At 35.8% G+C, this 18,487-nt stretch overlaps 1 protein-coding gene across 1 annotated transcript in view; it reads left to right on the top strand.

Annotated features, from left to right (window-relative positions):
- The first annotated feature begins 15,719 nt into the window (after positions 1 to 15,719).
- LOC129246046 (protein vestigial) overlaps positions 15,720 to 18,487 on the top strand; it is a 64,328-nt gene continuing 61,560 nt past the window's right edge. Inside the window, exon 1 of the mRNA XM_054884554.1 lies at positions 15,720 to 16,482. Coding sequence (XP_054740529.1) covers positions 16,387 to 16,482 — 96 coding nt within the window. The 5' untranslated portion in view covers positions 15,720 to 16,386. The remainder of the gene's footprint in view (positions 16,483 to 18,487) is intronic.

The following is an 18,487-nucleotide window of genomic DNA, read 5'->3' as shown; positions in this document are numbered from 1 at the left end:
ATAAAACCATTTTCAACTACTATTTTTCAGCTTTCCATTGTTAGGCCAGAAATATAAATAGCCACCCTAGTATAGAGAAGTCACCCGGAGTGGATGCGCCTTGATTCTTGGTTTTTCACTTACTTTCGCTTGATCTTCCACAGATCCACATATTTTTACAGTTTTGAATCTATCAGTTCACACTCCATATTTTACTGGATCCCTTGTGTGGGTACAATAACCAAGTTATGAAGAGCTCCGGGTCCCAATAGAAGTTAGCTTTAGCGATACCACTGCGAAATGTTATGCTTAGGATACTCAGTTCTTTCATTTGACAAAGTAATACTGTGTGCCTTCCTAAAAATTAAGGCATCCATTCACAGCGCCGTACACGTAAGTGTATATTAGTAACAAGCAAAGGAGAACGCACAAAGCCTTATCTGTAGATCGGTATAACGTTTCCTATGATCCAGGAAGTGAGAAGTACTGACCAAGATTGTACATCTCAATGTTTGTATGCATAACGGGAGCTGCGATAAATGTGGTTCTCGAACTAACAACTTTACATATAATCAGGAAATATAGAGGCAATAAGCACGCAGCTTCAACTGCTCGATTCTTCGGCGATGCTGTAAATAACTTCAAGGCTTAAGGAAGACCATAGAATCGAGCTGACACTAGAAGGCTATTTGGTACCAGGTCATTGGGAAACTCTCTATCCATCTTTCAAGCGAAGGCATATTCGACCAGTCTGTGTGCCGAATGAAACTATCTGCCCTATCACACAATCCATCGTAGCAAATCTCCGAATGTAAATGTCCGCTCCGAATCGGAGCAATTTCTTATCATGCAACCCATGTGAATTCGAAAAAGATGTTGCCATACGCAAATTTTAAATTTTGACGTTTCGAAATCACATGTTTTGCAATAAATTAAAATTTCAATAAAGACAAGCGTAAATAAATTTAATTAGACTGCAATATATATTGGAAAAACAAAGCTTTTGAGTGTTATGGATTCTTCGTTAATATTTTCTATAATGTTGGTGGAGGCGGAAAGTGAAAGAAGTAGATCGAATATGAAAATTCAACGAAAAACATTAAGGGACGCAAGCAATCCGCTCGATGTCGGGGACACAATGTAAGTATAGGAATAACTTCATAACTTCATAGGTTAACTTTATTTTATGAAACAGGTTTACTAAAAATTACCGCTTGAATAAGGCGGCGTTTTTGTACGTCTTAAGTGTCCTAGATGGAAATGCACGCTCAATGAGGTCGTGCTCCATCTCTTCGCTCCAGCGTTTGTCTTCCGTATTACGTTTTTTTGCGGAGGGTGGGTACCAGCATGGAGTGGGAAAGGATTTTGACATTCCCATGGCTCAATCCACATTTTGTGGCGTATTAAAAGACGTGTTACACACTCTTCAATGTCACCTATGTCCTCAGTGGGTGAATCTTGATTTAAGCAACGAAGAAAAAAACACAAGCAAAGATGGACTTTTATCAAAAATATGGATTTCCTGGTGCGATTTTATGTGTAGACGGAACACACATTAAAATTGTTGCGCCAGCTAAGGACAAATTCCTGTATTTTAATCGTAAAGGGTACTATAGCATCAATGCTATGATTGTAAGTCTTGAAAAAACTGATATTTCAAATATCTTTCTAATTTTTTATTTATTGCAGATATGCGATAACAAAATGAGAATTCGCTACGTGAATGCGCAGTATCCTGGCAGCAACCACGATGCTCATATTTGGAACGTAAGCAGCGCGCGAAATTTTTTTGAAAATAAATACCTAAACGGCGAACGAAACACTTGGCTTTTGGGTATGTGCATACACATATAGACCGTTTGAATAATTTTTTGCTAAAATGATTTTATTTATTCCACAGGAGACGCTGGATATGCTCTAGAGCCATGGTTAATGACACCTTTTCGTTCACCTACAACAGGAAGCGCCGAAGGAAACTACAATAAAATACATGCAAAAGCCAGAAATACTATAGAAAGGACCATAGGTGTATTTAAGAACCGATTCAGATGCCTTCTGGGTGCTCGTGAGCTTTATTACGAACCCATGAAGGTTTGCCAAATAGTGAACGTTGCCACAGCATTGCACAATATTTATATCCATTATCGCGTGGTTGATGATTTTTCAGAAAATGTTGTAGAAAACCATTTTAATCAAACGTATGAACCTTATCCTTCAACATATACTGATGCAGCTATTCGGATAAGGGAATCTATATCTTCAACATTAACACGACTTTGTACCTGTAAAAATCAAAGAAAAGTTCATATACTTAAAAAATTCCTTTTTGTTTATAGTTTAGTTATTATAGGACTTACATTTTACAGCTTTCTTATTTTTCTCCTTTTAAATTTTCTTTTTATTACTACTTCTAATTTTTGTCCGTTAGTCTAACGTTGTCGTAGAAAAATTGTACGAAACAGTAAGATTTGACGTTACGAGTGTATTCAATGAATGCTACTCTACGAATTTCGAATGTGCGTTCGGAGCTATTCAAATTGTATGATTACAATTTCTTAGTTTCTACGAAAAACAGTCTACGACGGATTCTATGATAGGGCTGTATAATAATGAATATATGGCTTTTCTAAGTCACACTCAATGCTCTATCCTATTTTATGGTAAAAGCCTTTCTAGACCTGGAGTACATAAAAAGTGTAGTCTTCTTAGTGCCATGTAAACACATTCATATTCTCCACTAGGGTCCAACATTTTCCTGGCTGTGGGGCAACACACCATCAAAGAAGATCTCAGGGGAAAAAATCAAAGGGTAACATACCTATCTGTGCCTAGGCTGGCACAAAACCACAGAACTACGCTGGGCAAAATCCCTCCCTACTGGGAGTGTACTAACACAAAAGGTATATTATAGTAGGGTGGAAACCTTCAACAAAAAACAAATTGAACTAATTTTTAAGCGCCACAGCTCGAGATCGGGATCGCAAGTAAGGTCTATATTCAAAAAGTTTGCCCCAATTTTTAAAAGTAATTCGTATGAATTCGGGACTCTCTGGGGAGATTCAAATATAAATTCAGAGTACTGCCTCTCAAGCGGACACCTAAGGAACTGAATGATTTATCCGCTTATGAGAAAATTGTAAAAAAATTATTAATACGCTATGGGAGGGTTAAAGTGTTATCAGAGGATAAAAATAAAAAAAAAAGAATAAACATTTTTATTAACATTAACATTAAGGATTTATGAAATGTACTGAAAAATGTTATTGCTTACGGGATGTGTCCGCTTAAGAGAGGTGCCCGTTCGGAGAGAGTACACTGTACATACCTCCACATACATTTACTCTTAAGGTACATACAATGAAAAAGCATTTAGTTTACAACAACAACCACACGTAAAGGCTGTTAATTACTGAATAACTAACACAGAAAATTAAAATTGAAATTTTGTTTTTCTCGATTTCACAGATGTGAATTTGTGAAATACCTCATTGAAATAAATGTCGTGTAGTCTTCGATTTTTGATTTCCAAAAAGCTAAACTTTTCTCTAGAGGGGAGATATGATGAATATGTAAATGCTACATACACTTGCGCTCACATAATTAAGTCACTTCGTATTTTTACAATTTTCGCAACATTTTTCGCGCAACATTTTTTTTGTAAATTGTTACAAAATTTGCAAAAATATAACAGATCTTTAGGAAACTTTTGGGTATGCAGTTTTATAGCCCATTTAATTTTAGTATAGTTTAAGCTTACGGTGTAAGTTTGAAGTCGTTCAAAAATCGCTCTGATTTTTATATTTGTCGCAATATTTTTTTTCGAGAATATTCGAAGGAGATGTTCAGAAGCGTCACAGAGGGATGATAAAATATATTTTTTTTTTGCCGGAATTGAAGACATAGACTTGGACGATATTAGATTTCAGCAAAATACCACAATCGACTTTTTGCGCGCCTTAGAGCTGCGATTTCACGTCGTTACTCTTTTTAGCGGGTACCGTGAAGAACCCTTGTCTTCAATCAAACGATTAAAACGATTCGCCTTAAATGAATATCTAGCAAGCTATTCGTGAGATACAGCCAGAAAGCCAGGTTGGGCTACTGCGAGACAACCACAGGAATGAAATCGTGGTTCATACATAATTGGAATATTTGCATCTTCGAATAAACCGATAATTTGCCGAAAAAAAAATTGATTTCTGTTCATTTTATCAGGCAAATATTACCTGTCATTTCTTCCTCTGGATTTTTGCAGCAACCTCGTAAGAAATTTTAGCCGAACTGAACAAAGCAAACCAGGCGTTTGTTACTTGTCCTACAACTTGGCACCACTTAGAGATGTAAAGTAAAGCGAGTTTCTCATCCACTTGGTATTTCAATTGCGGAAGAGGCTATCTTCTGCCACAGTAACAACAGTCAATTAGAGAAAAATAATTTTCTATGGTCTAGACTGTAGAGCTCGAAAATTTAGCGTATTTTAAGGAATTTTTTTTTACAAATGAAAAACGATATTTAAATTTTTTAGGCTTTTTATTTAACTTATTTTACATACAAAAATGAGACATTTTTTTTTTAATTTTAATAATTTAAAAAAAGGCGCTGAAGTTGACTCTCCCGAAAAATTGGGCCTGGACGGTGTAGTCCATTCGGGCTCGTCTATTTATCTGAAACACAAAACCCAAAAAAATTATTAATCAGTATGGCCTTAGCTGTGTCACGTACTAGAATAAAAAATTTAAACAAATTTGAAAAAATGGCGCGGTTTTGAATTTGACACTCTAAATATCGGTTTTTTCAGTTTTTTATTAAAAAAAAAACGAAATAATTGAAACAATAATATTATATGATTCTAGTACGAGCGATAGCCATTGATGTTGTGAACAACATATTAAAATTTCAGACGATTCGGTTGAGTAGTTTTTTTTTATTTTTTGACAACACCAGGTCGAAAAAAGTCGTTCCGAGATAAATGAGAAGCGCGCTGACAGCTCTCTACCTAGTTAATGGGCTTTAGAAGCTATGAAATTGGGTATTTCCGCATAAAAGATACTTTACTTTCGAAATATCGAAAAAAAAATCGTTTTTTTGAAATTTCTAGACCACCGGATCCCCTTAAGTTCTGTGCTGCAATAAAAAGGAGTTCAAAAAACATTCTTAGTGCCGGATAGAGAATTAAAGGATCTAGAGTGATTTAAATTATTCTTATCGTGTTTTCATTTAGCGAAAAAATGGCGCCTTATTATACGGCAACATTATGAAAGTGTTGCTTACGATAACTTTCAAAATTCAATCTCTCCACAAACAACCACAAAATAACCGGACTAGACATCATGAAATTTTAGTGACTCCGTGTAGGACACACAAAACAGACTCACGTACATTTTATGAAACTCCGAATCCTTCAACTTGTCCTTGTAACCCAAACATAACAATCACAATCCCTCGCATCCTCCAAAGCTGTCCAAAACACTTCTCCCGCAGAAACCAACCTTTTGTAACTTAAACCCAACGACATTTTTAACTATCATTCCGCAAATTCCATTCCCCTAAAAACCAAATTATTAAAATGCACCAACTTATACCACCAGATATAGTCCAAGCAATTATGTGTCTCTAATATTGGTACAGTACAATCCGGATAGAGTGAACTAATTTGTGCAAGGTCTGTTCACTCAATCAAGGTTGTTCATAGAACTCAAATCAAAACTTTATAGACTCTACAAACATATTTTATTTAAAATGTCATATTATATTTGGTACAAACATCTTTATAATTTAAAATAATTTTTTCCCAAAAAACGTCTCTAATATTGGTTTGTCCCTTTTATTGTTTAATTTTCCTTTATAAGCATTCAGTAGATTTAAAAAAAAATTAATTATTAAAGTTGAACAATATAGCATTTTGTAAAAATCAAAGTATTACACAGCTAAATTAGAATCAGCTGGATACCATGCACCCTCCCTTTTTGCAGAGGGTAAGAAATGCTGCACTTTTTCAGCTTAGAGTGCAACATTTGAAGGAAAGAACTCGCAAACCCAATATGTTGAGAAAAAAAATGCGAAAGTTTAACAGCCCGGCCGCAAAGCAAAACAAATGCAACATTATTACAAGAAAATAAAACGCTTTACAAATTAGCTTGAATCCAACTATGTACCTCCTTATTTTGAAGTGCGCCAGTCACGGCTCTTGTGCAGTTTACCTGGCTTTCGTGACCTTTACAAAATATTTCGCAGATGTATGGTGCTGTTAAAACACTGCAGCGCCTGTAAGCAATACATGTGTAGCAGCAGTCTTTTTCCAACTGCACTAGTAGCTTGACCGCCGCCATTTTCTTTTGTTTGACACGAAAAACAAAAAACTGAAACAACCGCTCCTCACCTAAGCCTTGCATGCATTCAACTGCATTGCACACGTCCTTGTCTCTCATGAGCTCTGATAGCCTTTCATACACGCGTATTAAGCTGTAGAGAGCAAGCATCGGACAACTTTTGTCAAAATGAACGCCAAATCTGCATTCCTACACCATAATACACAATTAATTATATTAATACCACGAAAGGCGTGGCTCACACTACACACACTTACACACTCTGTTGAAAGCGAAACAGGTTTTTAGCCAATTAGCGCACGGAATATACAAAATCAAAGTTGCGCATAGTGTTAGCTCTTTCTTACCACTGCTTACCGCTCGTAGCTTTTATAGGGCACTGCGGCAAGCGACAAGCCAGCAGCTGTGTGCTGACAGTGTTGTTTGTATCTCAGCGTATGTTGAATGTGCGTATCTCGCGCTGATTTGAAATCGTTGTTGTTTGTCATTCAAGTACAATGTTGTGCGAAGAGAAGCAGCAGCAGCATCAGTGCATGGGAAGCGCTCGCTCCCATTGACGTTCGTTGCTTAGTCATTTAACCGTGGTCAGAAGCGCATCCGCGTTGTCATTCAAATTCGTTGCAGCTGCAGTTCAATCAAATAGCAGCAATGTTGCGCAATTAAACGTGAAGCGCGACAATTGGGTAATTTTTTGTGAATTCCAAGCGGTGCTCAATTCATGTGCAACTGGTGAGTGTAGCGCGCACGCCGGAAAACGAAAGTGTTCACCTATACAAAACAAAAAAAATACACAATCACGGGCTTCCTCAGATTTTTCTAGCCCAACGCTAAACAACGCGCGTTCGTCGGCCTGTGCGTATAGCAATTCAAATATTTTAGATATTTTGGAATTTGACATTTGGCGATTTGCTTGATTCTTAAAGACTCGATAAAAAAATTCTCGCACCTTTAACAACAGTTTTACGCGCAACTTGCGGGATAGCAGAAATAATCTGAATTATTTCAAAAATTCACGTGAATTTTCAGCGACAAAAATGTGTGTGTGTGCGTGCCTTTGTGAAATACTACGTTGAGAAAAAATATTTTGCCAGTTTGAAGTATAAATAAAAGAAATTTAACTATAAATAAAGTGATGAAATAGTAAAAAGAAAAATTAGAATGAAATAGTAACATACTATATTTTTTTTTTATATACAGAGAAGCTAATAAAATATACATTCTTTGCTGGGACTACGATTTTCAAAATGAAATAAATCAATGACATTCACTGTTGAGACGGATTACATTGAGCACCAAATCATGCAGGTACAAAAAGTGAAGTGGGTTTTAAACTAAAAACATACACATATTTATCCATAATCGATGAATACTTTTTATGCTGCGCTGTCTCACAACTTCGGAAGGTTAAATAATGTAACTGTACATGGAGTTATAGGTACATATAGTAGATGGTTAACCGTATTTTTGTACCATTTCCTGCTTCCCTTTGGGTAGTGCGCTCGAAATAATACCATATTTACGTAGATTCTGCTTAGCTGCCCTACCTTCTTTGCACCAAAGACTTGTCCGCTTAGGTAAAATATGCACTTAAGCGCATTCCTTCAACCGAAATTCTAATACCGCTGAAACGTGGTTAGGCCAAGTGCCCTAAAAGCGCACTTAAATACAAAGGCATTAAAGAAAAATATAAAAGGTGGCGCAAAATTAATCATCCGATCTTGCTTTTGAATAACTTTTTAACAAAATTTTTTTTTTTTGTTTTTATTTCCTACATTAAACATACAGCTGTCATACTGACATCTAGTACATTTTTTAACAATTAGTTAGGAAAATTATTAAATATATTTCATCATGGCCAGTGCCAAGACCAATACAGCGATTACGTTTTAGGAAAACAATTACATTTTATACTGCAGCCGTCCAGTTCAGAAGTGTCAAGCATGATTAGCGTACGACGTCATTTTAAAAAAATTATAAATCTTCCTATAGGGTGATTAATTTTGCACCATCCTGTATATACTGTATTTTATAGTAAGATTTCAACCACTTTCGAAATAATCTTTTATATGTTATACAGCCTTCAATCCTAGTTTATAATTAGCATAGCACCAGCGCCGTACAAATTTTTACAATTGACTAAATCAACCGCTTCCGACGGAGCTTCAATATTATTGATAACATATCTAAATCAAAATGTTCTGTAGATCAAAGAATGAAATAAAATCCAAAACATAATAATGAGCTTTTGAGTGTAAACAGCTTACAAGGTGGTCCAAATACGAGCATTTTCCTGAGTCATATGCTTTTTGGACACTGACTAACGAAACCAGTCGCCTTACGTCTGAACAATGTTGGAAATTATTGCCAACTTATTCTCCATGTAAGTGCTTAGCTGCCCACAGAAGTGGATGTAAAACCCGCAGGTAATTGTCTAAAAGGCCATACATATCTATGGTACATTCACAGGAAATGGCAACTTGATGTTGATTTTGAAGTCGTAGCATTACTTGTTCATTTTTGTGGTCGGAAATGCCACTGGAAGGCAAATTTTGCTTATAAAGCCCTTATTATCGACCATTGTGGGTGGCAATACATGGAATATTTCACATAGTCTTATTTCCGAGGCTCTAATAACCGCACCACACTATCACACGCACGTATTGCGTTCTTCACGCCTAAGCGTGGCTTTCCTAATTCTAAATAAGTCAATTTATTTTTTGATGATTGCTTTCGCAAAACCGCTGCCATCTTCCAGCTTGCTCCAAAACCCATACAGAGTAGAACTATGGGAGCGGTTGGTCATTTGCCTTCAACTTCCCAGTTAATTGAGCTTAATAATCTCATAAACTGAGGCAAAATTTTCTTAACTCCTAGAGTGCCAAAGATTTCAAAAATTTTTGATCATAAAGGGATAAAAAATGTTCTTGATTATTAGATTTGATTCAAGAATTAACAAAAACAAGAAACAAATTCTTATGGAAAATGAAATAATATACCGTTATTATGCGGCAAAGGGGATGTGTTGATGTGCTGCTTAAAAACCGCATAAGAACAATAATAATTACTGTAAATCCATTTTCATCAACGGTTTTAGGTTTCCGAAGATCTTGACCGAAGATCATTTTTAATTAAACCCGCGGAATACCAAAAAAATGTCCTTGTCAAACTAAGGAGCTGTACTTGACTGTGACGGGAAGTGAATAAAAAATGTAAAAAAATAAGAAATAAAATATTTTATAACTATAACATATTCACATTAAAATTTCCATGTACAAGGTGGCGCAAAATTAACCATGCAATAGTTTTGAAAAAAACTCCTCCTCCTATTTGTGGTGCGCGTCTTTATCTTGCTCCACAAATGGAGGGGCCTACAGTTTTAAGCCGACTCCGAACAGCAAATAGTTTTTTCTTCACGTCAGAAATACACTCGGAGATTTGCCATTGCCTGCCGAGGGGCATTCGCTATTAGAAAAAAACTGTTTGAGTCATTTGGTGTTTCATGCACGGAGATTCGAACCTACGCACTTCCGAATGGTTGTCATTCATCAACTCATGAGGCTACGACGACCTTATAGTATATAACTTACAATAAAGTAAAAGATTATAGGTGTCCCACCATAACACCGTAGCCATTACCGTAGCCGTCTGCATCTATTGAATTTTGGGGTTTCGCCCCAACCATAAGCAGCTGTGAAATATTTGCAATAACAATTTGAGTATTGGAAATGAACGACGAAAAATTAATTGACTTAGTGGAAAATTATCCGTGTTTTTATAACAAAATACAAATTTTGTCATTATTCTACTTCAGTATCAGCTGTTGATGGTTGAGGCATAAGTAATCGACACAGGCTGTAATGTTGCGTCTATGGTTGTGGTTATTGCAGCCTAAGGGTAGAACGACTAATGTTGAGTTCCGGAGTTAACGCTGCTCATATTCATGTGAAACGTTAATGGCAGCAATATTATAGGTTAGTGTCCATTACTAAATCATTTTATTCAACTTTCTTCGCAAATTTACATATACAAATCGTCTTGGGTGCATTATCTCGACACAAAACATTATATCTGTCTAAAAGACAACTTCCCTTTTAAAGGTTTACTTCAATATTTCCAAACTTTTTCCTTGGATAAAGCATACCATATCATATCACACAGTTTTTGCCACTTTTTTGAGCGAGCAGTGACAAAGGAAAAAAAGCGAAACAAGCAAATGGCTCACCCTTTAATTATAATTTTCGCATACTTACATTCTTTAAACCGGCTAGTCGGCTGTCTCTTCAAATTTGTCATATTATCCACTCTGCGTGATGAAATCAGTAGCTTAACTACAAAAAGATATCCAATGGCAAATTCCTCTCTTTCCTGCTATAGATAGATTACTTTGAAGTCCATTATATCGTAACATGAATGGGATTTATATTCTAATTGTATTGAAATTCTAAACTTAAAGATTCGAAAAAGGTTTCTATAACTGTTTTACGTATGTGTATTGAAATAAATAAATAATAAAAAATAAATCGAAATAAAACTTTAGGTCAGCGATAAGGTTTTCCAAGTAAGTGAAATACTATGGGGATCGTCTTTAATTAAGAACTCGTATGGAATGGGCCTTCGTTCCCTTTTATAAGTGATAAGTATATGTGCATATACAGGGTGGGCCATATAGCGTTTGCTTTTTGAACAACCACAACGAGTCACTGTTTGGTGCGGTTTTTGGTCTGGCGGCATCATCGGGCCATTTTTTTTTTCGAAAATGAGCGAGGAGCCGCGGTTACAGTAAATGGCGAGCATGGCCGTGACATGCTCAACGAGTTGTTTTCAAAAATTGAAGAGGAAGACATGGACGACATTTAGTTTCAACAGGATGGTGCAACTTGTCACACTGCCAAAGTTACACTCGAACTTTTGGCTACCGTTATTGAAAACCGAATAATCAGCCGAAATTCCGATATCAATTGGCCGCCTCGGAGCTGTGATTTAAGCCCATTGGGCTATTTTTTGTGGGGAACCGTTAAGGACAAATGCTATGCGAACCATCCAGAGACGATTGATGCTTTAAAACACGAAATCGAAGTTGCCATTCATGAAATTGGAGCCCAAACAATCGAAAATGTGCTTAAAAATTGGGTTGATCGAATGGCCTACTGTAAAGCCAGTCGTGGCATTCATTTGAACGATATTATTTTTCATTCATAAATGACAATGTTTAATCTTCAAAATAAAAAAAAAAGTTTGAAAAAATATTAATTAGTTTTTTTTTTTATAGTCGATTCAAAAAGCAAATTTTACATGGCCCACCCTATATAAGTTTAGGAACACCACCTTGTGCGTGCTTTACAGTAATGCTGAAAGGCACGGGACATTAAGGCAGCTGTAGCGAAAGTCTCGAATAAAGTCTTTTCACAATAAAATCCTCCTTTAGACGTTCTCATTGGGATAAAACCTCTGCTTTTAAGTGAAAAGCTGATCTCAGGCGTTGTCACTATAAATATATACGACTTTTTTCAACCACATGACTTGGAAAGCATATCAAAAATGATAAGCTTATAATTAGTTTCACGCATCAACGAGGGTGAAAACATCCTTGGGATGTACGCCTTTGACCTCCTGGTCAATTATTGTTAATTGCAATGAAGGTGTTTCAGAGTCCATCTCTAGATGAAGAAACAACAATTTTGTTACTGAAAAAACTGCATGCTGTAGGATCTTACAACTATGAGGAAAACCTAGCCAAATGAGCTGAAATGAACTTAAGTTCTTCAAAGTAATTCTTTTAATTCTAATCCATGAGGTATCAACGAAAGTTACTTTTTAGTTTCAGTTTTTTCAACAATTTTGGAATTATCTTTTCCAACATCAGACCAAAGATATGGCATTAAACGGAGCCGTTCGAAAATTTCTTTTGATTTCAAACTTTTCCAAGAGGTCCTCCACAATTATGACAGAGCTGTTGATTTCACTCAATGTCATATTGCATACTCCCATAAGCTGCGATGGTACCTACAGATCCTCCTTTCATGGGTTTTCCCCCCAGAGTTTCGTGAGTAATCGTGAATTTTTTATCGATGGTAGCTTTACCAGATGTAAAGGTGCATGAACAACATCAAGACAACTACTGTCGCGGCTGGTTGGTTGGTTTAAGTGGTGATTCTTCCAGAATCCAAGTGATTCTTCCAGACTTTCGAGCAGCAGTTTACCCAGTGTTAACCTTCTGTCCTTCCATAGGGCAGGGCATTCGCAGAGGAAATGGAAGATTGTTTCCTTTTTCTCCGGTTGTTTACAACTGTGGCAATGTGTGTTGTGAGGGATGCCCATTTTGGCTGCTTTCTCTCCCATAGACCAAAAGCCAGTTGTGACTGCCGTTTGTCTCCAGGCGTTCCGTCGTTTCATGCTTATCAATGTTGACGATTGCATGGCTAATATTGCACGCCGTCTGGTCTCTCTATCTATTAACCGCGATTCGGAGGTATTTTAGGGAAATTGCACTCTTGACTGCACCTAATGATGTGAATACCGATTCTGCAAGAGCGCTATTCATGGCAGATCCCCTTCTTGCCAGTTCATCCGCTGATTACGAATTTGATCTTAAAATTTTGAAAATCCACCCCCTTCCACCCCTATTGGCCACCCCCTCACGTGAAATAGCGTATATTCAAGAACATAATCAAGATGCATGTAAATTTATATGTTTTCGGGGTCGCAAGGTAGCAAGTGGTAGCAACTGAATCTTGTTTTATTCAGTAACCATTACTTTTTTGAGTAACCTTTAATAGGTTTCAAAGCAGCATATGACGGCGTTGTATTACTATACAGTTTGAAAACTCAAATTTTATAAAAAAAATTGCAAAAAATGTATCTACGTATTGCTGTAGCTAAAGATTTTGTGTCGAGGTATTGATATGTACTAAAGATTTCTCGTATTTTACTAACCTTCCGAAGATGATTCCATTTGGTTTTGTTCAATTTACTCCATTACAAAATCTTTCAAATGTGTACAACTTTCACTATTCATCGTCAGTAATACGATGCTCAAACGAAGGCCACGTTGCGACTGAAAATACAGAGGATACTTAGGGTACAGGACGTTGCTATGAACGGTTTTCACTACTCAAGGCATTACTGTAGCTTCATTTAACCTAAATCCACTCATTGTTGCCATCTTCTTGATATGTAGATTTACCGGAATAACGTGTGTCAGAGCGTTCAGGGTCCATACGGGATGTGCTTAACGAGGTTCTCGTCTCTGAAACTTCAATTAATTTCACAGATGACGGTCCATCATGTGACCATCAGTATTGAATTCTTCTGTACGCCGATTTACTTCTGACAGAAGTTTCGGGTATTATTTTCTTCCACTAGCCTTCGACATCCTGCTGCCGCTCTGTTTTTCTCTCGAAAAAACTGAAAGTGTCCAGCCCGATTGCAGTGTAGTACATTTTACCAAACAATAATCAAAGCAAGCCTAACATTTCTGAATTTTCGTGCTTATTCATATATATAAAAGTGACTGCTGTCAAAGTTTATTAATTTTTAGATCATATTATCAAAGATAAAACGAAATGTGTATAAAATTTCAGGTAATAGTTTTTGTACGTATCAAAGTGGACCAAAGTGGACCACGTTCGCTTTCAAAAAATTGCATAGAAAGGTTTTTTTATGTTTAAGATCAACAATTTTATGCTATAGCTAATGAAATGTCACAGTTTTAGCATTCTTGACTTCTCCTCATTTGAATTCCAATAACATTTTTACACACCTATCACAACGGACATTGTCGGATATTTTTATCTGAGAAACTTTGCAATTTCATATGTAAATTCACACATAAGGCACGCTTTACAGAATATTCGAAGATTAGTATTCGTGTTATGAAAGATTTGAAACTGGAATATCTCAATTCCATTCAAATTCTACACTAAACCATGCTCAAATATAATTTTTTTTTATAGAATAAATGATTTCGATTAGCATACTAGTAAAAATATCGCGCAAAAAATATTAACTCGGAAATAAAAATACGTTGGTACCGCGGCTGCCATACAAATCTCCGTGCTTGATGCATTAAAATATAGAAAACAAAACAAAAAACAAAAAAAATATAGAAAAAGCGGCCGCTATAACAAACCTTCGGAGTCGGTGTAAAACTGTAGGCCCCCCCATTTGTGGAAAGCATCAAGACTCACACCACAGATCGGAGAAAGAGCTCGTCCAAACACCCAATAAAATATATATATTTATAGATATTATATATAAAGAGTGGTGCAAAATTAATCACTTTTTGAAATAGCGTCGCACGTAAATCATATTTGGCACTTGTGAACTAGACAATTGCAGTTATACAAACAGACAAGCAATGGAGCTTGCAAAGGTTTTTTATTTAGTAAAAATATTACTCAAAACAAAGTAGGATTTATATATACACCTAAGGCTAACAAAAATAATTCCATTTGCCACTTCACGCTCATTCCCATATACATAGATTCTCATGTCCTCCATTTCTTTCTCTACCATCTATTAAATAACTATGTGTATGTTAGTTCTAGTGTAAAAAAGGCAAATCTTCCAGCTGGTATTTCTTTCTTAAAACGGAAGCCACATTGCTACATTTGGGGTTGTGGTAGTTTAGTTGTTGTTTTTGTACTAGCTCCGTGGTAAATTGCTGCCGTTCGTCTATGCAGAAATGTTAATCCGCTCATTATTATGATTGCTTCGCCTCTTCCTTTCTCTAGAATTTTTTATGCTTAACCTTCTTTTTTCGAATTCTAATTTGATTGCAAACACCATTAAGAGATGCGCACAAAAGTAGAATTTCCACCATTTTTTATTGCACATATGCACATATGTATGTACATATATACTCATACCACTTCTTTTCTGCTTCTTCTCTTTAATTGCAGTGCAATTGATGATGGCCACGCCGATGTTGATAGCGTTTACGATGATGATGAATGTGATCGTGATGACGGGACTATCACAACGGTTTAGCAAGTGTTGCTGAGGGGAAGCATTGCTGCAGTGGTGACTGCAGCCGCTGAGTTAATGTGTAGAAGGAAAAGGTGAATCGCAACTATTCTTAGCAGAATACTAGTCACATGATTGTTTGTGTGCCTGTAGAGCAGCAGCAGTAGCAAAGCAGCAGCGATGAGAGAGAAATAGCAGCGAGTGAAACGTGCATGAGATGAGCAATTAAAACATTGCTCGCAATCCCTCCTTCCTTCCCATCCATCGGTGCCATCCCATGCGAATAAGTGCAACAACTAAATTGTTATTACTACTACAATACTTAAAAGAGCACACAAAAAAGTATTACAAAAAAAAAAAAACAGAAGAGGAATAAATAATAAGAAATCGTATACTCGGTCGCTCGCTCGTTTATTCGTTTATTCGGTTGTGCGTGTAACATTGTACATCAAATATAAATACAACACCTGTGCTTTTGGAATTGTGTGAACGTGGTGTTGTTGATATTTGTGTAGCTTAGTTTTTTATTTAATTTTTTAACTTCGATATGTAAAATGCAATAAAACTATTGGCACGAAGATTTCCATTCCTGGAATTCGCCATTGCAGCGGAACCAAACAAGTGAATACCACTCCTATTCGAAAAACAACAACAAAGAGTGTGGCAACATAAAAAAATAATTAAAAGAAACTGTAAAAACAACAACACCTAGTTCCACGTACATTTAAAGGCAAAGGCAAATAATAGCAGCCAACTTGAAATTGCAGTGAAACATGAAAATTTGATCTGCCTTTTTTCTAGTGCATACTTAATTGAAGTTAAACTGAAGTGCATTCGCATAGCCTGGGTGTAAAAGTTAGTTTCGTGGGCTTGAAAAAACGGTTAATTCAACGCAATAAATATAAAAAATAGTCAGTTACTCGAGAAATTCCGCAATAAAGAGAAATGTATGTGAAATTTACAAATACATTTACATATAAAAACACAACAGCTACAACAAGCAATCAAGAAACCATTAAAATACAAAGCAATAAGTTGAATTGAAAACTCGAACCAAAACAGAACACAAGCAACTGTAATTTTATAAATTTTAAGTCCTTGGATTACTTGGACGATGGCAGTGTCCTGCCCCGAAGTTATGTACGGTGCTTACTATCCATATTTGTATGGCCGTGCTGGACCAAGTCGTTCATTCTATCAATATGAGAGGGTAAGATCTTATGGATTTTTTTTTTTGTTAATATTTGAAAGTATAATAATTAGGTTTATTCTAATAAATAATAATAATAATAATAATAATAATAAGAATTAGGCTATTTATTGTAAGAATTTCATCAAACGAATGTTCTTTAGCCGTTGGCTGTCTGGGACTTTGACGCTAATCAAAAACTCGAGTTATACCCAATTTAAGCATAAGACATATTTGATTTGTGCCATTTGAGAACGTGTACAGATATTTATTTTTTACTTTAAAGCCGGTTAAGAAATAATTTTTAATATGCCATATTTATACTTATAAATGGACTAAAAAGTGGAAAATAAGTTTTCCTAGAATCACGGAATTAGTCGTGATAAGTTTTGGTACTAAAATTTTAACAATAGACATTACGAGATTTTAAATGAAAAACCTAGGAAGTTTGACAATCAAGTCAATAAATTAACTAATAGAGAAATATTTAAAAAATTTTTTGAGTTGAAAGTAGATTTCTTCAAACAGGGTTCTACAGCCATTTATTGTTTTAAAACGATAACAAGATTCTACGCCATTTGGCTCTCTCCTTTCAGAAATGCATTCATACATAAGAAATCACATTTCTTATATTTGGTACCACTCAACTGCCAGTTAAATTATTCGACTATAAAGCCAAGCAAGCCTTATATTCGATTCAAAACTTTTAAGTAATATGAGTACATATTCGGATCGAATATAATGCAACAAACTGTAAGTTTACAATCTGGTAACGTTATAATCCCCACTGTCGTCCTTATACTGGTATTGTGTATGGAAATCAGGGGTGAATGCAGGTTTTGGTAAATCAAACTCCCCACGGAATGCCTATGGAATATTTTGATAAAGTTTTTTTTTTCATTAGTTTCGCACACCGATGCCTACCTCTTTTTATTTTCACAAAAGTGCTTATGGATCTTCAATTATTTGCAAGAATCGACAGATAAAAAACAACACAATCCCTAAAAGTATACTACACGCATATTTTTTGTTTGAATTTCAAAGTGTTTCGAAGCTTTTGAAAGGGTCAATTTGCTTCTTTGAACATTTTTTACGTTCAGTATTATTTAGAGGTGCAACATAGGCGAGGTGTTATTGATCCACAATTTAATACAAAACTATTTTATATATTTGGGAAAAAATTCTATTTTCAACGTGGGAAAATTAAATCGATATTTTGAGTTACGTGCTAATACCTATATTATTTTTGAATCACCAAAACAAAAAGTGCTACGTTGCGAATGCATTATAAAAAAATAACGACTTTTTTTAAACCGAAAAATGTTGCTTCTTCAACTTCCGAAATTGCGTAAACGATAGTGGCATTTGAAAGTTCACCTGGCGGATATTAAAGAGTGAAAAAATTAAAGACCATAATACACTTGAGTGCACACCGACTCCCATCAGCTCCCCAGTTTATTATGTAATGATGAGATGTAAAAAAATTATATTTGAATTTTATTATCATGTATGGATACTAGGGCGGGTCGATTTAAAAATCGCTCATTGCTCTGTGAAAATCGTATTCTAGGGATCAAAACAAGAAACTTTGCCGACGGAACCATACCTCTAAAACGAATTCTGACGTCCCCCAATTTCAAAATATCACCATTTTTGGCCTTTACATGAAAAAATCAGCTAAATGGCTATGTTTTTTCTTTATTTTTATTTATTTATAACAGTGGCGGATCCACGGGGGGGGGCGGGTTCGGGTCTTAGGGAAAAATCACTCGGCGCCGTCATCGCGATTTCGTTGGCGCGCTATTTAAAATTTCGAGTTAACAGTACACAGGGTGTCGCCGTTACGATAAGGAAAAGCTGCAACGGCTCTTTCATGGTAACTTTCTTGCCGTTATATAGCAACACATGTTGTTAGAGAAAAGCGCAATTAAATATATAATATTATATATAAACACGACCGTTTCGTTTGAAGAACTTTATTGGAGTGAATTGAGTCACAGTAAGCATTAATACAAGAAGAAGAAGT

Source organism: Anastrepha obliqua, chromosome 4, assembly GCF_027943255.1.
Source record: "Anastrepha obliqua isolate idAnaObli1 chromosome 4, idAnaObli1_1.0, whole genome shotgun sequence".
Taxonomy (NCBI): domain Eukaryota; kingdom Metazoa; phylum Arthropoda; class Insecta; order Diptera; family Tephritidae; genus Anastrepha; species Anastrepha obliqua.
The sequence above is the reverse complement of the archived record's forward strand: the minus strand, read 5'-3'. Positions and strand labels throughout refer to the sequence as shown.